At 41.6% G+C, this 27,641-nt stretch overlaps 1 protein-coding gene across 1 annotated transcript in view; it reads left to right on the plus strand.

Moving 5' to 3' along the window:
• LOC112109124 (SR-related and CTD-associated factor 4) overlaps positions 1-27,641 on the plus strand; it is a 73,999-nt gene that overhangs the window by 22,947 nt on the left and 23,411 nt on the right. Inside the window, exons 3-13 of the mRNA XM_024203519.2 lie at positions 359-403; positions 2,996-3,157; positions 3,965-4,100; positions 7,206-7,345; positions 8,611-8,787; positions 11,643-11,743; positions 13,427-13,535; positions 14,127-14,294; positions 19,079-19,164; positions 24,021-24,211; positions 26,920-27,020. Coding sequence (XP_024059287.2) covers positions 359-403; positions 2,996-3,157; positions 3,965-4,100; positions 7,206-7,345; positions 8,611-8,787; positions 11,643-11,743; positions 13,427-13,535; positions 14,127-14,294; positions 19,079-19,164; positions 24,021-24,211; positions 26,920-27,020 — 1,416 coding nt within the window. The remainder of the gene's footprint in view (positions 1-358; positions 404-2,995; positions 3,158-3,964; positions 4,101-7,205; positions 7,346-8,610; positions 8,788-11,642; positions 11,744-13,426; positions 13,536-14,126; positions 14,295-19,078; positions 19,165-24,020; positions 24,212-26,919; positions 27,021-27,641) is intronic.

Genomic DNA, 27,641 nt, shown 5'->3' on the forward strand with positions numbered 1-27,641 from the left:
GAAAATGACATTTTCTGATGCTATGGTTTACAGTCTTGTTATGATTTGTATATGATAAAATCAAAATGTTGTGACATGTAACTACATCCCATCGCATCAAATTTAACAAAAAAATGTAAAAACAAAGGAAAAAGTAGTTGTCACAATAGTACTGCCTTCATGTTATGTATGTGTGATGTGAGATGCTTCCAATGGCAAGGTCAGTTTTATCCATGAAAACTTTTTAAGGAATGTTTGAGATGAAGTGCATCACACACTAGAATATATTTGTTTTCCTAATTGTTAATATGTACAAAAAATTAAAATACCTCTGAAATCATACATCACTGATTAAATAGATCACATATCTCTTTTCCAGCTCTACAAGCATGTAGTACAGATAGTAGAGAAGTTTATCAAAAAGGTAAGTGCTTTTATAGTATTTTTAATATTTAATATTTACTTAATGGGATCCTGGGCACTTAAACATCCACAGCTCTATCACTGTTTTTTATTAACTACAGTAACTCCTCACTTAGTCGTCCTGGTTAATGTTGTTTCGTTCTTACGTTGCTGATCAATTAGAGAACATGCTCGTTTAAAGTTGTGCAGTGCTCCCTTCTAACGTCGTGTGGCAGCCATCTGCTTTGTTCACTGCTTGCAGGAAGATCAGCCCGTTGCAGCTAGCTGGTGGTCGCTTGGAACCAGGGTGGACCAGCAGCCCCCCTATCAGCTCCCCACTCTCCTAAGTTCCCTGTGCAGCAGCTGCCCAGCAGGCTATCAGTTGCCAGCAGTTCAGCTGTCCCTCCCCCCACTGCCATGTGCCTCTCCTGCCCTCTGCCTTGGAGCTGCTCCCCGAGACTCCTGCTTGCTGTGCGGGGGGGAGAGGAGGAAGAGGGGGGCTGATTAGTGTCCCCCTCTCCCCTGCTCCTGCACCCCGCTTACCCCATCTTCCATAGAACAGGGGGGACACACGACAGGGCTCAGGACGGAGGGAGCTTGCTGGAAGCAGCTGCAGTCTCAGCAAGCTGATCTAATTAACAAGGCAGTGTACTTAAGAGTATGGTCAGCAAACTTAAAGGGGGTGTTTGTCTCTGTCTGTGATGCTGTCTCCCCTCCCTCCATCCCTGCTGCCTTGTAGAGTGTGAGAGTTAACCCTTGAGGGCTCAGCCAATTGCTAGTTCATCATTTAGCAGTAAGGCATTCCCTGGGAAATATCCCACCCTCTGATTCCTCCACCTCAACCAAGCTTCACAATCATCATCACTGTGTACCAGGATTAAATTGTTTGTTTAAAACTTATAGTGTGTGTGTGTGTGTGTGTATATATAATATAGTCTCTTGTCTGGTGAAAAAAATTTCCCTGCAATCTAACCCCCCCGTTTACATTAATTCTTATGGGGAAATTGGATTCACTTAACATCGTTTTGCTTAAAGTCCCATTTTTCAGGAACATAACTACAACGTTAAGTTAGGAGTTACTGTAGTAATACTACAAGTATTACCTAAGGCTACTTACTGTACTGAAAAATCAGAAAAAAACTCTATTTTTAGAGAGAACTTTTTTCAGCGTTTTTTTTCTTTGTGCATTTGACAGCAATTTGTATATAGTCAATCATTTCCCTCTGTTCATGTGAGTCTTTCATACAGCATCAGGAGATTGAAAAAAAAGTATGATTGTAAAAACCACAGAAATCATCAGTGGGATTTAAGGATAGATATAGTGCTTGAAATGCAAATTCTTCTAATTTTTCAAGTTGATTGTGTCTTTTTACTACTACTGTTATGATTGATGTTTCCAGAAAATGTAACTTACAGACCCTGGTGCCTGGAAACTTAAAAAAATAGGTTAAATACATCACCGTCCACAAAAGTAGACCAACAGGCATGTTAATTTAAGTTCCATTAGACAAACCAGAAGAAATAGCAATATATGCCAAATGAAAAAAGGCAACATCAGAAGGATAAATACTTTTTTTTTCAAGCATCTAATTAATTCTAAATTAGTGGAAGGAGACTGAAAAGTGAGTGAGAGCTAGCTTGATGTCCCAGTGGTGGTGGTCTATATTGGAAAGTAAGAGAGTTGTGTTCAGGTCCCAGACCCTGCTTCTTAAGGCAGCAAAGGAGACAGTGCATCTTTACTACATAAAGGCACACAAACATCTTTCCTCTATTCTGCCCTAGGTCCCAAAGTAACTCCTTCCTCCCTACCTCTGCCACCAATTAATTTTAGTTACATTTAGAAACATTACAGGACATAATGCTTATGTAGTACATGGAAGTCGTCTCTTTTTTACATTCTTGATTTCTACATTTGCTCATTTAAACAATTTTCATTTCACAGTATCTACTGTTTGTGGTCCTGCTTTCTCCAAGTTATTCCAACCTTTTTTATTACATACAACAGAACTAGCTTTTTGCATTATTAAGATCAATATCTCATGCACTACTTCCTCTTACATATTTATCATCTTAACTCATTTCAGTCCTTACATTGTCCTCCCCCCCAAATTAATTAGTATAAAATTGATTTAAATAGTAAAACTTTTGCTGCATCATGTGTATAAATAGGCTTGCTGCAGTTCATTCTTTTTCCTGTAGGTTGTCTTTCAATTAGTGGGAAGGCCTAGATAGTTATTGTTCATGATTAATCATATTTTAAGTATTTGCTTTATGTAAGTGTTTTTATTCAAGTTTAAATTGTATTGCCATGCCAGTCTTTCAGAAAGATAAATATTTTAACTACTTTGTTTATCAGGGTACACATTACTAACACATTTTGCTATTAGATTTAGTAGTGTTAGACATAGCTCCTTGTACAGCCCTATAGTACTGGTAAAAAAGAGAACTGTAAATAGTAGAATTCAAGTTTTCTATTGGGACCTGCAGGAAAATATTAAGTACAAGGTGCAGGTTGCTTGTAGTGATTCTGAAACCTATTGGGGCATTAGGGGGGTTATGCTGTTAATACTATATATGCTACCCTGCAATAACTGGGAACAATCTATCTTTTCAGTGCAAACCAGAATATAAAGTCCCTGGATTATATGTTATTGACTCTATTGTTCGTCAGTCTCGTCACCAGTTTGGAACAGACAAGGATGTTTTTGGGCCAAGATTTTCTAAAAATATAACTGCCACATTCCAGTATTTATATCTCTGTCCATCTGAAGACAAGGTATAGCTAAAACTTCTTGAATGTTTTGAATTGCTGAATTCTTAATTGTGTGTTCCTGCTTATATGAAAGCTAATTTGGTGGTTCTCTGCCTTGACTGCAATGCCATAGTCGTCTTTGTGTGGGTAGTGGTAATATTAGAGATAATACTTCAGTGGAGATCCTGATGATGATAAATTCTTTTTTAACTTATTCTCTGTTCTTTGTGTTCATGTCTTTATCCAATTGGAGACCATGCCAAAACTATTTATTTTTCAGGGATCCTTCTTGTGAGGGACTTGTTGCAGTTGATTGGATTGGTAGCTGAAAGAAATGCAGATAGTCTTACTCTCTCTCCCCCCCCCTTTCAAAACTCTGTTCTAGTATTTTCTTTTCACTTCCTTTCACTCCCTTTTGTCAGACTTTCCTACTTCACTTCTGCATTTTTGTTGTCTTTTTCTCACCTTTTCTTGGCTCTTCTCTGCCTTCCCCTTCTGGGATTCTTCCAAAGGCCACATCAAACTCTCCTGAATGGCCGTATGACTGGATGCAACTCTTAATTTTCTATCACTGCTATTCTTTTGGTTTGCCAGAGGAGTTTGCTAGAGAGTGGCACAAGCTCTTAGTGTATCCAAAAAAAAAAGGGGGGGAGGTCCAGTAGTGTGGATCCTGCTAACCTGTGCAACAAGTAATCAAGCTGTGTCTAAAACTTGAACATGCTACAAGACCACTGATCCAGTCACCCATTTCTTTATGTGCAAGAACTAAATTTAGAGCCTGTGCATTAGGAATATTTTGTTCTATGTTAATACTTTCTTTTATTTGAACAGAGTAAGATAGTTCGTGTCCTGAACCTTTGGCAGAAAAATGGAGTGTTTAAAATAGAGATCATTCAGCCTCTCCTGGATATGGCAGCAGGAACTAGTAGCGCAGCCCCGATGGCAGAAAACGCTACAAATAATGAAGGTACGAATGTCAGTACAACTTGTAAATTAAAAGTTATGGAACCAATGACTTGTTACTGTTTGGTACACTAAGGTAAAAGTACCTCATGTTTGTAAACCAAGTTCACTAGCACACTTCAAAATTCACCTTTATCACAAAAATTATATAGAAGAATCTGAACACATTCTGAATAAATGTTGCTGCTGTATATTTATACATATGGTGTTGGAAATTATTGAAATATGGCTTTGGGTCTTTCCATACAACTAAGTATGTATAGACCTATTGGGTGTTGATAGTAATGTTCCCACTAAAAATGACTTCCTTCTTAATTTTCTTCTTGTATCTGTGAGACTTTTTATTATTTCCCAGTGTGTAATTCTATGTTCCTTTTTAAGCATCTGGTTCAGTAAAGTATGGAACATCTTACAATGGAGAAACTTCATGCCCTAAAGTATATAAAAATCTTATTACCTACACAGCATATTTTTAGTGACTAGTATTTGTTGCAACACAAAAATCTTGAGGCAAGGTTATTTAGACTGCATAACGCATTGGTGCAAGCCATAAAATGCAAGAAAATAATTGTCATTCAACACCCCAACTATTCTCCACTCTCCGGTTCCCCTTCTCAATCTTTTGCCTTCTCTGAACTATCTCCTTCCACCATCTGCAGCACACATCTCCATCCTCATCCTGAATAATCAGTTTGTACTTCTGACACCCCTGATACAGGGTTGGTGTTGAATGGTGTGCAGTAATTGTACATGGTTTAAATTGGTATAAGTGAGGCGTGGTGTCAGCTCACAAGATTTCTGTGAAATGTTTTTCAATAATGTTTAGGAAGACATCACCTATTGTCACTTTTCCTAAACATACAGAAAAACAGAGCTCAGAGACATCACTTGCTATGCCTAGTAACTCACTGACAGCCTTGCAAAACTCACTCCGAGATGTGACCATGATCTGTATTTTTTTCTTTTCCTGTACTGCCACTGGTAACTAGCAGACCAAACTCCTTTCCCGCAGATTTAGTTGTGCAATCTTACTGATTTCAAAGGGATTTCATAAGTGTAATAGAGGGAGTAATTTGTCCCTGCAGTAAACCGTTCTGTTAATGCATTACAGGGAATAGAATCCAGCTCAGTCAGAGCACTGCAGAGCCTATCCAGCAAAGAGTAAAAAGTAGTAAACTTACTTGTGTCCCCTAAGCAAGCCGTGTAACTGAATACACACCATGAGCAAGTCTTGAGGTGTAATTTTTCTGAGCAGAATCACACTCTTGGAAACATTACAAAACATTTAATCTTGCATTTGCCTTCTGGGAAAACAAATTTTTCAGAATGTTGTTTGCTTTCCCTTTCTGCAAGTCAACACTGCAGTTATTTAAACTGTCAACAGATCCATAGGTTCATAGAAATAAGTCCGGCATTGTGATATGCAATGTTGTTGTAGCTGTGTTGGTCCCAGGATATTAGAGAGATAAAGTGGTAATATCTTTTATTGGACCAAGTTCCGTTGGTGAGATAGAGAAGCTTTCAAGCTTACACAGAGCTCTTCTTCAGGTCTGGGAAACTTACCCAGGCCTTGTCTACACTACAAATTGAGTTGACCTAAGTTAGGTTGACATACTGTGGTGGTTCATGTCCACAGTATGCTACCTCTGTCAGAGGTGCGCGTCCTCACCCGGAGTGCTGCCACTGATTTAACTTTTTGGGGGCACTGACAGATGGAGCCCCCTTACCCGCCACGGGGCTAACAGCCCACAGGTGACGTCAGTAATGCGAGACCTGAAGAAGAGCTCTGTGTAAGCTTGGAAACTTGTCTCACCAATAGAAGTTGCTCCAATAAAAGATTATTACCTCACTCACCTTTTCTTTCAGATATTTTGAAGCAGGTGTATTTGCGTCATTTTCCCACTTACGAACAGTATAGTAATATCTTTACTGTTTTTAATTTTGTATTGAACCATAATAAGGAATCTACTAGAGTTCTCACTTTTTTTCCTGATACTTAGTGTTTAACCGTATCCATTACGTATAAAAGGGTTGAAGTTTATATTATTTCAATGGAAAAAAAAGTGCATTTCCCAATAAAATGTATTTATATATTTACAATGTGTAGGAATTGTGGATGAAATGTATCTGTTAATTTATTTTCTACCACTAAAACATTTGTGTAAGAATTAAGTGCAGAGGGCAGGCACTAAAAAAACAAAGTCCTAAACATAGCTTTTGCTATTAGATTTTCCTTATATTCCTATGCATATATTAAAATATGTTGAACTGATCACATAGTTTTATTAAACCCATTGTGAATGTGTCCTTTCCTAGAAGTAGTAGTATGAGATGTTTTTGCATTAGAGAACTTAATCTTCTATATATGAAGTTTGGCTTGTACTACTGATAGTTCCTTCTGAAGCAGTATAAGAAGTATATACCAGGAAAGAGTTGCTCATAAGAAATAGATTAAATGAGATTTTTAAGAGAAACTAATCACTTGAACAAATGGCTGATAGCCATAACAGATCCTGTAATAGTTTCTGCATGGCTCTGTCTTAGATGGATGAATCATGAAAACTTTGTTTCTCCTTAAATAAACCATTGGATAGGAACCTAGAATAAATCATTGAATGAAAGAATTATTTAATAGTAAAAACTTAAACTTTGCAATTGGAACTTATTTTACAAGTGTATTGATATGCAATGTTTGGTGCTATTTCAGTAGGTACGTTTTCACCTTCAACTCCTCTAAAAAAAATGGTAATGCTATAAATGGAACATTGGGTCAAAGTTTCATGCATTGGACTCCCTCCTATGAGATCCAATATTCATAGTTTTTTGTCATTGAATACAGAGCATGCAGGTGCTAGATAGTAAATGGGATATCTAAAGGAACGTTAGAGCATGTTGTCAGGGCTAGTTCACAGTGGTATAAACTGGAATACAGATGCATTGATTTGGCTGAATTTAATGTACATCAGCAATTCTTTTGAGCGGGATAGCTAAGTTTACAAAGTAATGAGTATTATCTCTTCATTGGAAGGTAAAATATTTTATATTACACACGTGGGCTGTTAGTACCTTAAATTGTAGTGGACTGGTTTTCAATGTAATTCTCTTGCAGGTTCACCACCCTCTCCAGCAAAGGTTCTATCTGAACCCACCCAAGTCACTGCTAATTCAGTACCTACTGTATCACAATTGCCTAGTTCAGATGCCTTTGCAGCTGTAGCTCAGTTATTTCAGACAACACAAGGACAACAGGTAAGCTATCTGTATTTCCGTTACAATTGTAATTTTAATTCTCTCACAAATCACCTAACTTAGTTACAGCCGTTGCTTCTACAGCCTTGATACAAAATCTATAATAATACTGTACCCCTCCCCTCCCCCAAATAAAACCCTTAAAAATACGGAATTTAAGAGTTAAGGTAACTTATTTGAACAGTCAATGGTCTTTATGGGTAAAACCTCCAGTAATGTCAATATTTTTGTGGAAAATTCACTGACACAGTCCAATAACCCTCAATTTAACTATCTTGATAATTTAACAGTATCAATGTAATGAACAGTGTATTGCACTTATTATCCAGAAACCCTTTCTCTTCTATATTTTACTTAGCACCCTTCATCAAACATTTGCAGAGTGAGCAGGATCACTCAATCTTCCATTTGCTTCTGAAGTACTAGAAGGTGGCCTGTGGATCATATAAACTTTCTCTACCTAGATCGTTGGATTAGATTTTATATTCAAAACAAGCTCTCTGAATTCACTCCCAACATTCATTCTTTTTAACACTGATAGGTTTTTAGACTTAACCTGATTTTCCAAAGCATCTACGTTTTTCTTGATGACACCATATTTCCCTTAGGGGTAGAGACACCTTAATCCATTGAATTTGTTTTTGACCTGAATTACTCAATTTGTAAATCCTCCTCTCAATTAGAGCAAACAAAACTTCCAACCTGGACTTATGGAAATATTCACTCTGTTCATAATGTTCTCTCATATTTGTCATGACTGTGTATGTATGCTTTCATCTGTTCAGCTACAACAGACAACCCCTGTGACTAATAAATTGCATGTAGGGCATTGTTCACCTTCTGCACTTACAGCCATTTTACTAACTTTACTGGGGCTAGAGTGCAAAAACTAAACAAATGAGCTCTGGTGTGGCTTGTAGGGAGAATCTGTTTTTAGGAGGAACATAATTGATTGTCTCAGGGGAGGATGAGCAGGGCCACACATATCAAGAATGTCTGTATGAATCTCCTTCTGCTTCCTAGTGACTTCCCGCCCAACAAATCTATTGCTGGTACCCATCTAACTATCAAGAGTAAACAAATGAGTGCTATACCTGCACACAAGTATGTTGACCTCCTCTTAAAACTAACCACCTGTCTAGTGTACATTTTTATATCTGTATCTGTCTTACAAATATTGTGTAACTTATTCTGTTAACAAGAGTTCAGAAATATTTTTTTTGAAATAGAAAAACTCATTTTAATTTAATATCTATTCTGTTAAGCTTCAGCAGATCCTTCAGACTTTTCAGCAGCCTCCAAAACCCCAGTCTCCAGTCATAGATAATACTGTAATGGCTCAGGTTCAGGCTATTACTGCTCAATTGAAGACTACGACAACACAACCACCAGAACAAAAAGCTGCTTTCCCACCACCTGAGCAAAAAACTTCTTTTGATAAGGTAAGTCCTTTGTTGTTCTTTGCATTTATAAGGATCATTTTAACGTAGTAACTAATAGGAAGATGGAAATACAGGAATTTAAGTTCACCTTTGAGTGTTGTCAGTGCAGATCCCCAGTTTTGGGATGTGCCTGTGCCCTGCCCCAAAGCCAGGGACTCTCTGAAAAGCTCTGGTTGTTGGGGGCCACATGGACTTCATCTTGAGCTCTGAAATATTCCAAGTGATGTTTTGTGCAAAGAGGCATGCAGCCACCCCCAAACGTCCAACTGCTAGAACAAAAAAATCAGAACTTCCTCTGGCCCCTTGACTTCCAAATCACTGGTTTTCTTGTTTTCCTGTATTAAGGATAGACTTTTTGCTTTCAAAAATTGAATAAAACTGGTTTTGAACAGTTAGATCTATTCTTTAAGTGAACTTTACTACTTCTTCAATGCTTGCTCATGTCTATTCCATTGTAGGTGTGTGTGCTCGCCACATGCGCTAGTGCCGGAAGTTTTTCCCTCTGTGGTATTCGTAGGGGACATGCTCTGGCGCCGTCTGGAGTGGCTCGTGTATGTCGCAGTATAAGGGGCACTGCTGGCTCCCCCCCACCCTCAGTTGCTTCTTATCACCAGTGATGGTGCTGGAACATCTCCTTACCTCAGCAAGCTTACTCCTCTCAACTGCTCGTTGTAAACTTTGATGTATATAGTTGTTGAAAAGTTGTTAGTTTTTAGTTCCCTGACTGTAGTTTAGTGTTAGCTTGTAGTCTCTGACGGGACTCCAAAGCCTGTGACTGTTGCAGAAAACCTATGCCAGTCAATGACCACAACAGTAGCTGTTTGAAGTGCTTGGGGAAACCCACATTAGTGACAAGTGTTGCATTTAAACCTTGGACCAAAAAAGGAGTGGGACATTCGCCTCCGAGCACTTCTCATGGAGTCAGCACTTACACCAGCACCAGAGCTGTCCAGATCAGACTCCGCTCCTAGCACCGTGGCCTCGGTGCAGAGCGTGCCACCGGCACTGACTGCGGACCGGCCTCTATCCCCCTCCCCAGTACCAGCTAGAAAGCAAAGAAAGGCCGGGCGTGGAGGTTCTCTTGCGTCCCGTAAAGGGAAGGAGAGGGCCAGAGGGGAGCAAAGACCCGTGAGGGGCAGCTTTTCACCTCCGGACAAAGGTCAGGCCCCTGCTCCCGCTGAGCGGGCTAGCCCACTACAGGATCAGCCCGCCACCCCAGGAAGCGGCAGAGGCATTTGACACCTGGCGGTGCCATCCACACCGGAGGCCTTTCAGGCCACGAAGGACGTTGTCCCTACTGGTGCCGGCCTCGGAGGTGCTCCGCTTCAGGAGAAAATCTGCCTTGAGACCCTTCCAACGGTCCCCATCAGTGTGACACCACTCCTCACCACAGGAAGTGTCCTGCCAGCGCTCGCCTGCGCAGAGCCACCACATCCCGGTCACGGGTCAGCCCCACCCATCAGAGTCCTGGATGTCAGTCCCTGAACTCCAGGCAGCGCTCCTCAGGCTCAAGGAGGCAATCGCTAGTGGAACAACGCAGACCTACAGAGGTGCGGCACCCGTTCCCGCAGCCCTGGTGCCGGGAATGCCCGAGCCGCTCTCCCAGTGTATGGCACCGCTGCAGCGGTTTGAGCCACCGGTCCAGGGAGCCATTACCGGTTGCTGGAATGACAGAGCCATCCGCCTAGCCTGTGGTGTCTTCCTGCTACAGTTGTCTGCTGGGGTAGTACAGGTGTTGACAGACAACGTGACCTCAATGTTCTGTGTCAACAGGCAAGAGGGAGTGCACTCGTCAACTCTCTGTCAGGAAGCACTCCGCCTGTGGGACTTTTGCATCCAGCACGCAATCCACCTGGAAGCTTCGCATCTTCCCGGCATCCAAAACATGCTGGTGGATCGCCTAGGCAGGTCCTTTTTCTCTCACCACGAGTGGTCACTCCACTTGGAGGTCGTCGGGATGCTCTTCCAGAAGTGGTGGGCTCCCTGAATGGATCTGTTTGCCACCAAACCCTTCCATAGATCGACCCAGCTCTTTATCGCCACAGTGGACAGGATGAAGGGTCTCCCGGTGTCCTCGCAGAGGATCTCGAATTGGATCACCACCTGCATCCGGATCTGTTATGAGCTGGCTCAGGCCAAGCCACCACCTATAGTGAAGGCCCACTCGACCAGGGCTTAAGTGTCCTTGGCGGCCTTCCTGGCACATGTCCCTATCCAGGACATCTGCAGGGCTGCGATGTGGTCTTTGGTACACACGTTCATGACGCACTACGCCATCACCCAGCAAGCAAGAGGTGACTGGATTTGGCAGAGCTGTGTTGCTCCTCTGGTGGTACTGCTTGGGAGTTGCCTACAATGGAATGGACATGAACAAGCACTCGAGGAAAAGACAGTTATCTTTTTTCTTAACTAGTGTTCTTCGAGATGTGTTGCTCATGTCCATTCCATGTCCCACTCTCCTTCTCTACTGTCAGAGTTTCCGGCAAGAAGGAACTGAGGGTGGGGGGAGCTGGCAGCGCCCCATATACCGCGACATGTGCGCGCCACTCCAGAGGCCACCAGAGCCGGTCCTTACGGATACCACTGAGGAAAAACTTCTGGCACCGGTGCACGTGGCAAGCACACACATCTACAATGGAATGGACATGAGCAACACATCTCGAAGAGCACGAGTTACAAAAAAAGGTAACTGTCTTTTTCTTTGCTCCTTGGGTAAAATATCTTTCGCCTTTAGTTTCCAGAGTTGCTAAAATTTTATAGCAAGACATTTATATCCTTAATGTAATAGAAATATTTTAGCTGCTCATTATAAAATATTGAGGAAAGTGGAGTTGGCTCAATGTAACTTCTTTCAGAAGCTGCTAGATCGATTTGACTATGATGATGAGCCAGAAGCAGTAGAAGACTCAAAGAAAGAGGATTCAGCTCCGTCTCCTTCCATTTCTCAACCGCCGTTGTAAGTTTTGTGATGCGTAGTAAAATCAAAATAATAAGATTCATATGAATACAAGAAAGCTTAAATTAAAATTCTAGGTTATGACAATATAGAAATAGAAAGTCTGCAAGTTTAGATATTGATAATTGTTTGACTACATTATTTTTATTTAAATGGTACTGTGTAAGAGTTTGGCATGTCACAGAATTGGGTGAAGAATCTGTTCTGTAGCTTATCTAACAGCTCATCTAGTTATAGGTGCAAGATTTCAGTTTTTGTATTTTTTTTTTTTTTAAAGCTGGGTATTTCAAGGCATTTTTTTATTAATAAAATTAACACAGAATTGCTAAAAGAAAATTGAGTTTGCAACCTTAAGCACTCAGAGTTAAGTGCATCCTTAATTCATGTGCAACTTCAGTTTGGCCCCTTTGTGCGTACACATTGTGGTAGTCTTTAATTACGTGATTACATACTTTTGCCTGTAATGGCCCTGCCTCATTCAGTGCACAGGCTGGATGGTACTCAATGAATGGGTAGCTACTAAGCAGCTAAGCAAAAATATTGAATATGTGGCCTCATGTCTTATTTGTTACACACGACCCAAACTCCGCACTTAATGCAGAACTGTTAATTTCCTCATAAGCTCTTTTTATGGTGCTCGTCTCCATAGCATCTGAATGTTTCACAATATTAATGAACTTCGCTTCACAACACCCATGTGAAGTAAATTGGTGGTAGTGTCCCCATTTTACAGGTGGGAACTAAGGCACATAAAGATTAAGACCAAAATTATCAAAAGTATCCACTAATATTGGGTGTACCTCTTGAGGCCATATTGGGCCTGATTTTTTTTCAGTGCACTTAATGTATTTATAGCACGTTAAATGTTTAATACACAGCTCCCATTGATTCCAGTTGCAGTTGAGTATGTAGCATTTCTGGAAATCAGGCCCCAGCTGTCTCAGGTTGGGCAGACAGAAAATGAGAACTCACACTGAAAAGTTTGGTTTAAGTGACTTGCCCTATATCACAAAGGAAATCTGTGGCAGAGTCATGGCTAGAGTCCAGTTTTTCACACTTCCATTCATTACACACCTTCCAACGACTGCAACAAAAGAGACAAGGGTTCTATAACACTCTTATTCACTATGAATATCTGGTTAATTTCCTGAGCACTGTCTGTTCTGTGCACTGAATAAGGCATCAAAAGGCACTTCTCTGATCCCAGTGTGACACACATCCCTCTTCTCTCCCCAACCTCCCTTGGCCAAACTTCAAGTCCTGCTCCAAAGTGTGAGAGTATTAGAGTTTCTCAACAAAACATTTGTAAGATTTTTTTTTTTTTTTTTTTTTTTTAACATGGGCAAAATGTTTCTCTAGCCTCATTCTCAAACAGCTGAACCTTTTTTGCTGAAACATGGGTGTAGCCTGAGACAGACACCTGGCATGAAAAATCTCAGCCTCGATGATTAAATTTTGGCAAAGTTATCATTGAAAATGGGATCTTGTAATGCAAAGTTTTAGGTAGCCTTAACTAAAGAAATCACTTCCAGCTCTACCTGTAATTGGATGATTGGTTTCTATGGAGTTTTCAGCTAAATTTTTATCTAAATTTGAAGCAGCAATGAGATTTTTAAATGTAAAAACAGAATGTTTACATATTAACATTGCCTTGCTGCTGCAGAGTAATTATCTGTTTTTTAGTGGATTTCCAGGAGAAGGTATGCAGCAGCCAGTATATCCACAGCTCCCAAATATAGACCCATTTCAACCACGACTGATGGGAATGCAGCAAGATCCAATGCACCACCAGGTAGCTTTGAATTACTTTTGAGATGAATTTCCTTTGGAATTTGTTACTTTTATTAATACATGTTTAGAATGTCTGCTCTTCATATGGAATCATTTAATATTTTTGATTCATGGAACTGGAAGGAAATCTGTTAAAAATGAAGAAATAATGTTTGTATACACCATTAGCTTTGGTAAACAACTTATACACATCCATAATTTCATGTGTGGTTCCATTGACTTCAGTTGCAGTACTTACATATAGAAAATTAAATGTGTTTGCAGCATCAGAGCCTTGTCAGTCCCCTAGAGTAGAAAATGTTTAGAACTAAGTTGCATTGTGAGTGCATGTTAATATATTTTACATATTCTAATGACATATTGCATGCTAAATTTTTCAGTTGAGTTTTGAAAGGGGCCACACAACTAGGGAGATATATAAATGCATGTATGAACACAAAGAGTTAATGTGTATATGTGCTTTTTTTCATATAAAACTTGCAATGCTGCTCTGAGCAAAATATGTGCAGCTTTCCATTAATCAAGCCAAGCTTATTGTTGAAGTAGCAATTTTTTCACTGAGACTGAAAACGAATGTTTTTCCCCCCTAAAGATCCCGCTCCCTCCTAACGGACAAATGCCAGGTTTTGGACTTCTACCTACCCCACAGTTTCCTCCCATGACTCAGCCTGTGATACCGCCAACACCAGCAGTGCAGCAAACTTTCCAGTCTCCTTTCCCAGTACAGAGTGAACCACACATACAGAAAACACATCAGCAGGTGAGGACTTTTGCCATCCAATACAATTTTAGGCTCCTAGTGGTTTAAAAGCACTAACAGGCAATCTGTCAGACTACTGAAGGCAACTATGCCCACAGACATTCATGGAGGCAGCTCACTTGATAGAAGTTTAGGTGCGAAAGTGCTTCAGTAGACACTGCACCACAAGTGTTCTGCCTCTGTGTAGCAGAAGCAATGCTTACTTTTTTCCTGATTCTCTTTGGGAAAAGCCTTGGATTTGGATCTTGCAGCCAGTCTATTTATCTCTTTTCATCTCTCCCTCCACCCCCATCAAGCTGCAGGAATATTCTCTCTCCTCAAAGTCCTTGCGGCAATATCAGTCTGACTCTAATTCTGGAGGTAAACTATATGAATGAGAACAGGAGTACTTGTGGCACCTTAGATTAACAATATATTTGAAAAAGAGGCAGACCCAAAAATTCCAAGAAATTCCCCTTAAAATGAAAAATAGTAGGTAAGGGATAGTTCCCTTTTCTCAGAGGTTTTGGAGGATATTGTGGATTTAAAGTGACTGGCTCCTTCTACGAAGTGATCAGTGAGCAAATTCTGACTTATGAATGAGTATATACGGAAATTTAAGCCAAATATTTTTGGTAAAAAAAAGTGACGCATCAAAGAGCGGGGGTCTACACCAAAATTTGATTATTTTAAACTCTATGGAATCATTGAATTGAATATCTAATACTTTGTCGTTTTGTTTACCTGGAGAGTCTGCAGGCATGGAGCCCCGGGGCTCCGTGCCAGCAGACGCGCCAAGTAAACAAAATGTCCCGACCCGCCAGCGGCTTACCCTGATGGGCTGGGAGCCAAAGTTTGCCAACCCCTGAAATATAGGGTTGGCTTATGAAAGGGTCATACAGTTTTTGCTATTTTTACCTAACCATCTTGGGGGGTCGGCTTATAAACGAACGGGCTAATGAATGAGTATGTATGGTATATAAAGTTCCTAAACACAAGAAGTCAAAATTTGCCATCTCTAAAATGGATTCTAAGACTTTATCCGTGAAAGACTTTTGAGGGAGCAATTTCCCTGAAGAACGTAGGGATAAGACTTGAACATTCTCTGAAAGGAGATTGAGTGCATTCTCAGCAGCCTTGTGTACTTATAGCCTGTATAGTCACATCCAGAGCTTCCCTTTCTTTTATTAAAGACAGTAAATCATCCAAATGGAGATCCAAAAAACAATGTGATTATAAAAAAGAGGCTCCGGAATCCGTACCAAGTTTTCTCAATTTATGATGCAGTCTGTGATATCACAAGATTTTCTTCATGCTCTTTATTCTGTTCCACCACAATAGCCAGGATATACATTCAGTTGCAGTCCTAGGACATATGCTATCTTCAGAATCTATCTGATTCAGGCTCCCTTTATAATCACAAAAAAGTAAATTGTTGAGGCCTTGAATGTGAACAAGCTTTCTGTGCACAAAGACAAAAATGATTGCTTTCTTCAGGCTAAGAACTTTAGGGGTACTGGCAAATGCTAGAAACAATCCTTTCTTTCTGCTAGAGAGAGAAAGAGAGTGTACTTCTTAGGAGCCACTGAGCAGTCAGAGTATTGATTCCGACTTTGCCTCCCTATCAGGGCTAGCTTGAGAAGGTTTCTTCCGTCAGTTTGGGCTAAATCCACTTGGGACACCAGTGTGTTTTGGACATTGTGCAATGTGACTACCACATTTTTATCCCCTCTAACCAAATTTCATGTCCCTAATTTGCTTCCCTTCAGCCCAAGCAAATGGGAAGCTCTTTAGGACTTGGTTCATCACCAACTGTCCCTGTATGCAATTTCACCTGCCCCAACCTCTGAAGAGGCAGTTTGATATTTAAGATTTGCCTTGGTTCCCAAAAATAATGATGTGGGTCCGTCCCAATCCTGGTCCTGTTTCCTGTAAATTGTAAATTCTGGCAGTAAGATGCATGCTTGTGGATGGTGACCCTTTTTCTTCGTTCAGGACATCCAGCAAAGGAGTTGTTTATGTTGTGTAGATATAAAAATAATCCTGTATTTGCTTGTTTTCATTAATCTATCATGTTTCTAGTACCTGTGATTATTGAGATCATCACAATTTTCAGTATTTCTTCCCTCTCCCCCACCCTTGGCTTTTTTTGTCAGCTCCATGTTTGTTCCCAAGATTTTAGTGGCCGTATTTACCTTCCTCAAAGAAGAGGGTATATACATTTCAGTCCTTTGGATGACAACCACCTCAGGTTTTGTAGCAGACAGAAGGTGATTCAGAACTCCTGGAGAATGGTCCATTTCTTCAACACAGTTTTGTGATCATCTGGGACAAATGCTCCTTATCATTTTTGTGGGACTTAACACACCTGAGGTTCAGGTTCTGCACACACTTTGAAAGGGTCATTCTTCCTGCAGACTTAGATTGTAAACTCTTTGGAGCAGGGTCTGTCTTTTTGTTCATTGTTTTTACAATGCCTAGTACAATGCCAGGACTGGGGCTCCTAGGTGCTACAATCATGTAAAATAATAAAAATACAGTGACAAATTGAACAGTTGGTTCAGAGACTACTCAAACACCCTGCTGCAACTATTTGGCAAGCCATTCATCTGGAATTGATGATTTATTGCTCACCTACAGCTGAGTGGACCGTCCTTTACAGTAGGTTTTTCCAGGCATTTCTTCTGTCGATAAGATCAGTGCCCGGTCTCTCTTCAGAGATCACCTTCCTCACTGAAGTTTTTCAGTCCCTGAGAAAATGGAACAAATCTAGCAACATGAGTGAGGAAAACTTCTGTGTAAAATTCTTACCGTGTGGTTTACTAGGGTTGCCTGCCTGATCAAGTGCAAATGGGAAGAAAAATAGTTCCCATGAGAATTCAAGAGGAGCATCCATTATCTGGGATTGTAGGCAGTTGGGAAAGCCATGAGACACATGGCTCTTCACAACTGCTTCCTCTGTGATTTAGGGTGAGATCTACCCCCTCTATTGTTGTGGAACACATTTTGAGTTAACTAGTTTCAGCTTCATATATTCTGACAAAACTAAGGTTTCAGGCTGAGTGTTCAGGGGAGAGAAAACTGAGCTGCAGAATGATTCAGTCTTCCAAGAGTTGGGGACTCTGCTGATCAATTTATTTGCTTCAGGCATCAATAAGTTGGACCTTTGCTGCTCCTGTAGCTCTGAGAAAGGCAGGTGACGTCATTCAATTGGCCAGACTAGATGAACATAATTATATATTTTTTTACCCTTGAAAAATGAGAGACTGGGCCTGTGGTTGCTTGATAACATTTAATCTCCCAATTCATGGAAATGACACCTTGCCCTCCCTGTAGGGATCTCTGACCAGAGACCTGATAGTAGAAAAAGTCTGAGAAAAGGAATATGGAGAGGATGGTGGAAAATTGGGAGGCATGGGAAAGAGCGGGATGGAATCATGCTCCCTGCTTTTGAATGGAGAGGGAGGAGAAACTGTTAAGCATTTAAACCTCAAGTTCTTAAAATATGGATGAGACTCCCCCTACTCTCCTATCATTCCATTATATCATATATAATCCCCATAATCCACCTTGTATAACTTCCTCCTGTAGACTTTGCTTAAAGTCTGCAGGAAGGGGAGCCCCACATTGGGTCTCATAAGACATTTCAGAGCAGAGTTTCCTTGTTGCAGACTGGGGGGTAGGGGCTCCCTCCAGACCCCACTTCCAGTTGTTTGTCCTTCCCCCAGTTAGTAGCACACGAGGAGTTCTCTGAGTAAAACAGACAAAAGAAAGGTCCTCTCCCCTCTCTTTCCCTTATGAGAGAGGAGAATCTGTGTGAAAACAAAGGCAAAAGTAGCCTGGATATCAGGCAGTCTTTCTGGATTCAGCTTCAGATTCTGGGCTTAGTCTGTCAGCAGGTTTGTTGTCTTTCAATGGGGGCTACCTCCAGGTCCTCGTTTTGGGGGGGTGTGCTGCTTTGTAAGGGGGCAGTTTCACTGTCTCCCTTTCAGCTGGCCTGTCTCTGCTGTCAGCAGTCTCTGAGGTGGAACAGTCCTCCTGTTCACTGCCTCTTCCTGTGGCAGGTTTTCTCTTTTTTTAAGCTCACCCTTCCAGGCAGGACAAGCCTTGCAGGTGTGCCTCATTTGTGCTGAACAGGCCCGGAAGAGCTCGTTAGTCTCCTCCCACAAGAGTGAGGGCATGTCCCTTCGTGCACACCTTGTTTTGCCAGTGATTTAATCTTTTGGTGCTCAATTAAAAGAAAATGTTCAAACAAAAAGTTATAAGTGGAGAATTTGAATTGGCAGTTAGAGCAAATACCTTTTACTATTTATTAGGGCATACTGTTGTGGAACACATTGTTGAGACACAGAGTAGGCGACTTTGGACATTACTTGTAACAACAGTAGGTTTTAAAAAAAATCAACAAAGGTTTTTTTAGCTTGACTGTCATTAGTTATTCATACCCCATTCTTACTATAGAAACATTTATTATACCTAATAACATAACATGCTGAAATTAACTATGTGTGGAGAAAAATCAACAATTTAAAAATTGAAGATAAGTTTTATATGTTATTTTTAAAATGTTGACATAGTAATAGTATTTATTACAAATGTATTGTGCTTATTATTTTTTGCACTGGTGAATAAAACAGTAAAATCTGTGTTTTGGACAAAATCATATCATGGTTTTGATTCTAGATATCTAACTATGAATTTAATTTCATATAACTTGTTTGGTAGACTAATTGAGTCTAGTCACAAACTGGAATAAAATTAATACTTGCAGTAATTACAGTAGTTTAACTTGTGGGGTATTTTAGGATATGGAGGTGGAACAGCCCTGTGTTCAGGAAGTTAAACGACATGTTTCTGATAACAGAAAATCAAGATCTAGATCGGCATCAAGGTAAGTTAATGTAATTTTTTCTAGCACTGGTAATATATGTATGATTGATATGCTAAAGTTTATATATCTCTCTCATCAAAAGGATTCAAAGTGCTTTACTAAGTGTCTGTGTGTTGAGGAAGGATAGCCCTATGGTTAGTGTGGTAGCCAGGGACTTGGTGATCCTGGATTCAATTCCCTGCTCTTCCTGCATGACCTTGAGCAAGCCACTAAGGGCTTGTCTAAACTGGGAAATTTACGGGTATAATTTTACCAGTATAGAGATAGCAGGATAAATCCCTATGTGGACACTTATTCAGGAATAAGAGTATGCACAAAGGATATATGGTATAACTATGTTAGTACGTTTCCTGGTGTAGACAAGTCCTTAGTATCTTTATGCCTCACTTTTCCATGGGTAAAATGACCTCCTTACTTTACAGCATGTGTTGTGTTGATAAGTACATTTAAAGATTGTGAAGTGCTTGGATACTACAATAATGGGGGGCCAAATAAGTAGCTGCAGTAGATACATAGGAATCACTCTTATATCTCTGAAATGCAGTTACTACTTGAGTGGACTGAGACAGTCCTTCAGAGCCATCAACATCACATTTCTCCTCTTCTGGTAGAAGTGAAGAATAACTTCTCCCTTTGCAGTTACTGGAGAAATCTTAAATAGACAGAATGTCATTATTTAATTTGTACCAGGATTCTAGAGTTCACAACACTATATTTGCAAAAAGATCCATAGGCTCTTGAATGATTTTGTGGGCTGTAGGTTTTGCCTATCAGAAAGACAGACAGCATATCCTAACAGAATCCTGGGATACTGGTTCCACGGTGGCTAAAAGCCACCAGTATTTATGTGGCAAATCTGCCTACTAAATTACCAGGGCCACTCCTTTGCAGCACTTTACTTGGTTTTTTTTTGGAGGATTACCTTGAAATACCTGTCAGGCCTTGGTTTGCTTAGCTTTAAATAATAGTGTAAAGTGCTTGTTCATGTCGATTCCAAGTAGGTGTGCGCATGCCGTGTGTACAGTCATTGGAAGGTTTTTCCGCTAATGGTACCTGTTGGGTCGGTGCCCCTTGGAGTTGCACCTTCATGGCGCTGCATATAGGGCCCTGCCGACCGCCACTTCAATTCCTTCTTACCACCCATGACGATCATTGGAGCTGCGTGTCTCTTCTCTTGCATTCCCCTAGTGGTTTCTATTATTGCATTTATAAATAGAGTAGAATTAGTGTTTTAGTAGTGGTTAGCTTAGTTAGTTTCTGTTTGGGGGGGGGTTTCCCACCCCAGTTTGTTTCCCCCCACCCCAGTTTGTTTCCCCCTTCCCAGGGATCGAAGCATGCCTCAATCCCAAGAATTCAAGCCATGCGGGACCTGCCATAAACCTACGCCAAAGGGCGATCCCCACAAGTCCTGTTTGAAGTGCCTGGGGAATCCCATCAGACAAATTGGTGTGGGATTTGCAAGGGATTTCGTCCTAGCACTAAAAAAGAGAGGGACTTCATACTTAAACATCTCCTCATGGAGGGAGCCCTTCGTCCCCAACTGGCTCTGGCAGTGGCAAGGACCCCGTTGAAGGCTGCCCTGGATGCAGCAGACTTGGCCACGCGAACAATGTTCTCCGCTATCTCCATGAAGAGGAATTCATGGCTGCAGGTGTCAGGCCTCCCTCCAGAGGCCCAACAAACAATACAGGACCTGCCCTTTGAAGACTTGGGGTTGTTTTCAGAGCAGATGGACTCCAAACTCCATAACCTGAAGGATTCATGGGCAACACTGAAGTCCTTGGGGCTGTGTGCACCAGCCACACAGAGAAAGCACTCTAAGCCCCAGCCTCCCGCGTGTTGTTATCCTACGCAGCCTAGGCAGGACTACTCCAGGAAGCAGGGCAGGAACAATAGACGTAGGCCTCCCCAGTCCCCACCCAACCAAGGCCAGGGTTCGGCGAGGCAGCCCTCCAGTTCCAAGCATGCCTTTTGAGGGTGCACCCGGGCGATGCACCAGACCACATCCTGGATCCTTCTCCCTGTTTCTTGAACCATCTATCCCACATCTATTGTGCGTGGACCCAGATAACTTCAGACTGCTGGATGCAGTGCACAGTAGAATTGGGATATTCTCTCCAATTCTGTTCCTCCCCTCCCTTCCATCCCCCTTCCCCGTCCCTCTTCAGGGACTGCTCTCACGAGCAACTTCTTACACAGGAGGTGCAAATGCTCCTAAGTGCAGGAGCAGTAGAGGAGGTTCCTCAGGAGCTAAGGGGAAAGGAATTCTACTCCCGATGGAAAGCCAAAGGGGGTCTCAGACCCATTCTCGACCGGCAAAACCTCAACAGGTTTCTGAAGTTTCTCATGGTATCTTTGCCGTCATCATTCCCTCCCTGGATCCGGGGGAACTTGTATGCTGCCCTCGACTTGAAGGACGCATACTTTCATATATTGACGGTCCTGTCCCATGGGAGGTTCCTCAGGTTCGTAGTGAACTGCACTCATCTTACAGTCCTCCCCTTCGGCCTGTCAGCAGCCCCTCGTGTGTTTACCAAGTGCATGGCAGTTGTCACTGCTTTCCTGAGGAGACGGCAGGTGTTCCCGTACCTCGACAACTGGCTTGTCAGGGGCCACTCCAGGGTGCAGGTAGAGGCGTATGTAAACCTGACATGGTCAACCTTTGACAGACAGGGTCTATTGCTGAACGTGCTGAAGTCAACCCTATCCCCTACCCAGAGGAGAGAGTTTATAGGAGCAATCCTGGACTCCACTCACGCAAGGGTATTCCTACTGGAGCCTCGCTTCCAAGCCATTTGCTCCATCATAGAGGACTTCGAGCATTTTCACACCACGATGGCGCAGAGCTGCTTGAAGCTGCTAGGTCACATGGCCGCCTGCACATATGTAGTTCAGCATGCAAGACTGCGCCTCAGGCCTCTCTAGGCTTGGCTGGTGATAGTGTACCAACCAAACAGAGACAATCTGGACAAGATAGTTTCGCTCCCACCTCTGGTTATAGAGTCCCTCCTATGCTGGCTCAATCCTCAAGTGGCATGCACAGGGGTGCCCTTCACGGACACGTCAGCGTTGGGGTGGGGAGAACATCTAGGGGCCCTCAGGACTCAAGGCTTCTGGTCCTAAGCAGAGCTCTTACTTCTCATCAATGTCAGGGAGCAGAGAGCGGTTTGCCTAGTCTGCCAGACTTTCCAATCCCATCTGGAAGGCAGATGCATATCAGTCATGATGGACAATACAACAGTGATGTTTTATATAAACAGACAAGGTGGAGCACGCTCCTCTCCCCTATACCAGGAAGCCCGCAAGCTGTGGGACTTCTGCATAGCCCACTCAATACACCTAGTGGCATCTTACTTCCAGGATCCTAGAATGAGCTGGAGGACCATCTCAGCAGGTCCTTCCACAACCACAAGTGGTCCATTCACCCGGACACCGTGAACAGCATCTTCCAACAGTGAGGGTTCCCCAGGTAGATCTGTTCATGACAAGACTCAACAGAAAGTGTCAGCAGTTTTGCTCCTTCCTGAACCACAGCCCTGACTCTATCACGGACGCATTTCTCCTTCCCTGGAAGGACCATGTGGTCTATGCGTTCCCACCCTTCTCGCTCATTCACAAGGTCCTGCTCAAGGTCAGAAGGGAAAGAGTGTCTATCATACTGATAGCTCCAGCCTAGCCCTGTCAACACAGGTATACCACGCTCCTGGAACTGTTGGTAGCCACTCCGATCGCCTTGCCTTTGGTGCCGAACCTAATCACCCAGGACCACAGATGCATCCAGCATCCCAACCTCGTCTCTCTCCACCTCACGGCATGGAAGCTTCATAGCTAAACCCCATGGAGTTGACATGCTCAGAGCCTGTAAGAGAGGTCCTCCTCGGCAGCAGGAAACCATCCACTAGAGTTACATACGTGGTCAAGTGGAAGAGATTTTTGATTTCGGCGATGCAGAAGGGTACATCTGATGAAAGCATCAATACCCCTCATCTTGCATTTGAAGCAGCTAGGTCTAGCGGTTTCATCCTTAAAGGTTCAACTGACGGCGAGCTCTGCGCTCCATCCAGGAGTTGACGGTTGATTGGTGTTCACTAGCCTGATGGTGGGCTGCTTCTTCAGGGACTAGAGAGGTTATACTCTCAAGTTCACCATCCAATACCAGCATGGTACTCTCCAGGTTAATGGGGTCCCCCTTTGAGGCCATAGCAACATGCTTGCTCTTCTACCTTTCATGGAAGGTGGCATTCCTGGTCACGATAACTTCAGCCAGGAGGGTATCTGAGCTCAAGGCCTTGACATCCAGGGGGTTCCTGGACTGACCTGATAAATACCACTAGGGGAAAAACCTTCTGACGACTGTGCACGCAGCGCGCACACACCTGCTTAGAATGGACATGAGCAACACATCTCAAAGAACAACAGTTACGAAAGGTAGGTAACCGTATTTTTCACTGACATTTCTATTAATTTTTTAGTTGTCATCTTGTAAGAAAAGTTTTCCTCACTTATAGCTGCAAGTACATTCTGTGATGTAATAGATATTGGAGTTAGTGCCATAATACAAGAGTAAAATAAAAGTGATAGAGGATATCAGAAGTTGAAAGAATAATAAATTACAATAAATTTGTAGTATAGATAAAGTATGTTTAGTTGCTTAAGTTTACTGTTGGTATAAATACTTATTTGGGATACACTATGTACTGTTAAGTATAAATGTCTAGTGTATACACACTCTAATGCTTGATTTCAAAGTTTTTAAAAATGCAATTGTTGAACTTTCACTCCCGATGAGTCAAATAGATATTTATACTGTGTGTTTAGACAAAGCATTGTATGTTAATATTTTTATTTAAAATTAGATCTCCAAAAAGGAGACGATCAAGGTCTGGATCTCGATCTCGAAGGTCACGTCATCGTCGCTCTCGTTCCCGATCCCGGGATAGGCGCCGACACTCTCCTAGATCTCGGTCGCAGGAAAGGCGTGAACGAGAAAAAGAGAGAGAACGCAGATCAAAAGGCCTTCCTCAAATCAAATCAGAAACTGTTAGTGGTGAGTGCTCTCCTTCGCTCATTTTACTTTCAAAGGAAAGGAAGCTTTAGTGCAAAATGGTTCTTATTATAACATCATTTCTCAGGTGCTCAGGATTTTCTCTGTAAACAGGTGACTTTTGTGAAAAGGTGAGGAAATTTCTTTTAGCAGTTTGAGTTCTGTGAGGCTGAAGAAATTGCTACAATTCCAGACAAATTTTACACCTAAAACAGTTGAAATTTCAAACATAGAATTTGGCTTCTAAAACCCTTAACTAGGCACAATGCCTTTGATAGGTTTGAGAGATTTGTGGATGAATTATAAATGAGTGAAAAATCACTTTTGAGCATTCTCAGAAGACCCAAGTATTTTGCAATCTAATGATGCCTGCCACACTTGACCTCATTGCATGTTGTGTGGTCAATATGACAGACTCTGGGGGGGGGAATGAGGGACTGCTGCTTTAACTGTTGCTGCCTTAGTCTGAATGAAATAACTCTTACAGAAACATGCCAAAATCAAGATTGGATGTTTTTCTAAGAGATGCTCTAGGAATTATTTTAGGGAAGTTCTATGGCCTGTGTTACACAGGAGGTCAGACTAGATGATCATGATGGTTCTCGTCTGGCCTTGAAATCTTTGACTGATGTGAAGCCTCAGACAATGCACTTTCAGTAAGTGCTGGTGTCAGATTGCTCTCAGTGCTGGAAAGTCATCCATGCTATTTGAAATTCTAATGTGTCAGCACCACGAGGTGCTGACTTCTTAGTGCTGATGGTGGTCCTAGATTTGACTAGGTTGCTATTCCCTTTTGACAATGGTGCTGTGCCACTGTCTCATCTGTTGGTGCAGTTAGACCTGGGCTGTCAGATGACCTTGGGTTCCCTCTGATCTCTACCATCAAATATAAGAGGAACTTTGAGGTGAGGAAAAAAAACAAAAACAAAGACCTGGATCTGAGGGGGGGAAATGTCCTCAAACTGCAGTTGCATCTCCTGATGTTGCCAATTCCTCAGATGAAGACTGGGTCTCCTAAAGATCATGGGAACTCTCTTGTGCCAGGGTTGTTGCCTCTTCCTCTACAAGGGCCATCTAAAAGGCCAGACAAAGGGATGAGTCTCCTCCATGTCGGTCTCAGTGCTAAGGATTGCCTGGGTTAAGCTTGGTGCCATCTGGGTTGGGCTTTGAGGTTTGCTTGGATGCATCCTGGGAAGAAACAATCCCAAACCATAGTGGGATTCGTCTCTCCTCCTATTCCAAAGCTGTTTGAGTGAATTCATGCCATCTCCCTTTTGTGGGTCCTATTATACTTTGATAGTGTAGCCTTATTTGAATACCTCTATACCTTGGGATTCCTCAGGCTGTGTAAAGAGGGAAGCCAAGTCTGCACCCAGTCTTGTTCTTTGGCTTCTCCCAAGAAATCTGCAATTCTCACACTGTCTGCCTTGACGAGTTGAGCAGCCTGGTTCCTCTTCTCTACTGTTCAGCACTGTAGATCTGTCTGAATCGGAAGGACTTTGGCGTGGAGGATGTGGGAGCTGATACTGAACCTTGTGTTGTCTACATTTCTAGATTAAAAAAATATGGAGGCTTTTTCTACATTTTCCCTGGGGATATGAAGTAGTTCCTGGAGTCAGTAGACAAAATAAAAGACCTTGAATTTAGTGTCGGTCCAGGAGAAGACCTATCCTCTTTGATATCTGTGGGTAAAGGCTGAAGCAGGGTTACTTTGCCTGTTAATGAGGGACTTCTTGACTAGCCAGACATCTGGGCAGCGCACTTTCAAATGTTTTTATTAGAGGTGAAAAGACCTACCAAATGCCTCAGGTGTTTAGGTGCTGCTTTTCCAGTTTCTCCCCCAATTTCTTTGTCATGTCAGTTGCCACTGGGAGATCCAGGGTGTCTAGGGTTAGTCATTCTATACCTGCTTGCAGGGTAGTGGAAAAGGATAGATGCCATGAGTCAAATTCTGCCATACTTACTTTTGGAGTGGTGGTTGTAGAAGCCTGTATTTTGAACTACTTCTGTTCCATTTTCAACCTAAAGAACAAAGTTAAAAGTAATAAATTTAAACACACTAACCAGAGAAGGGAACCATTTAAGAGGAGGGATCTGTCATCCATTCTGATTGATTTATCCTATCTGCTGGAAGGGAGGCCTTTTATCTTGTGCCTGCCAGATACCACCTTGCTAGCAAGATCTTTCATATATGCATTGTCACCTATCTAGAATCTGTCACCCTGGCCTGCAATTGAAGTGTGAAACATTGGGAGTCAGTATTTGCCTTGTTGGGGTTTATTCACCATAATTTGTTGGAAAATCCACAGGTCTGCCCTGACACAGGAGTAAAAAAAGTTTTTCCCCTTTCTATCACGAATTTTAAAATTCATGACTCTTTAAAATTCCAAGTCAATTAAGCATTTATTTATAATTTTGAAATCTGTGTATATATTCTAACAATGGTTGTATGTAGTCACGGCTAAACAGAACCCTGAATTCAGCTCCTGGCAGGTAAGAAAAAAGGAAATAACTTTCAAATATTTTTGTTTTAAAAGATATTTATTTTGTAATATTATAAATACTTGAATTATAAACATTTTTCTTTAACCAAAAAAAAAGCTTCAATTTATCTTTAATGGCCATTTTAACGCAAGCCTTTATATTGCAAAAGTAAAATTTAAAAGTGCTAATAGTAAAGTCCTAAGTGTCAGACTTTATTTTTCTTCTAGTTTGTAGTACTACACTCTGGGTAGGACAACTAGACAAAAGAACAACTCAGCAGGATGTTGGAAGTCTTTTAGAGGAGTTTGGCCCGATTGAATCTATAAATGTGAGTATAAATAGTGAAATACAAGCAAAGGTCATGATAGGCCTTTGTTATAAAGAGGCCTTTTATTTATAAACAACTCATTTATTTAAAACAACTTTTTGTTTTAGTGTTCATTCCCAAGATCAACACTTACCTTTTTCTCTATACCATCATCTTTTTTGAACTATTGCCACTATTAGATTTGTGGAAAATATGAAGCGGTTGCTACAAGACACTTGCTTTTAAAAGCACCATTATTCTTGGGGTTAACCCAGAAGAGAACCCCAATTTCATGAGCACCATGCTTTGTCTTAGGAGACCCAAGTGAAAGATGGTGGATGAGGAGCTTGCTTTGATTGTGTGGAGACCCCTTGATTGCAGAACCTTGTTTATGTAATATTCTGCTAGTACACTTTTCTTCCCCTTCCTTTAAGCTTACAGCAGTCTCTCTTAATTTTTTTTTGTTATTTTGATATAGCTTATGGTCCTACTAGCAGTGAAACTTAAAAAAAAATAAAAAACAAAAATCCGTAATTTGGCTGTAGTTTCTCTCTGCTACCTCTAATTCCTCAAAACAAATTAGAGGTAGCTTTGTAAAATTAGATTTTAAAAAATGACTATTCTTAAAACGATTACAACCAT

The sequence above is a fragment of the Terrapene carolina genome, unplaced genomic scaffold (genome assembly GCF_002925995.2).
Source record: "Terrapene carolina triunguis isolate 2854851 unplaced genomic scaffold, T_m_triunguis-2.0 Scaffold30, whole genome shotgun sequence".
NCBI lineage: Eukaryota > Metazoa > Chordata > Testudines > Emydidae > Terrapene > Terrapene triunguis.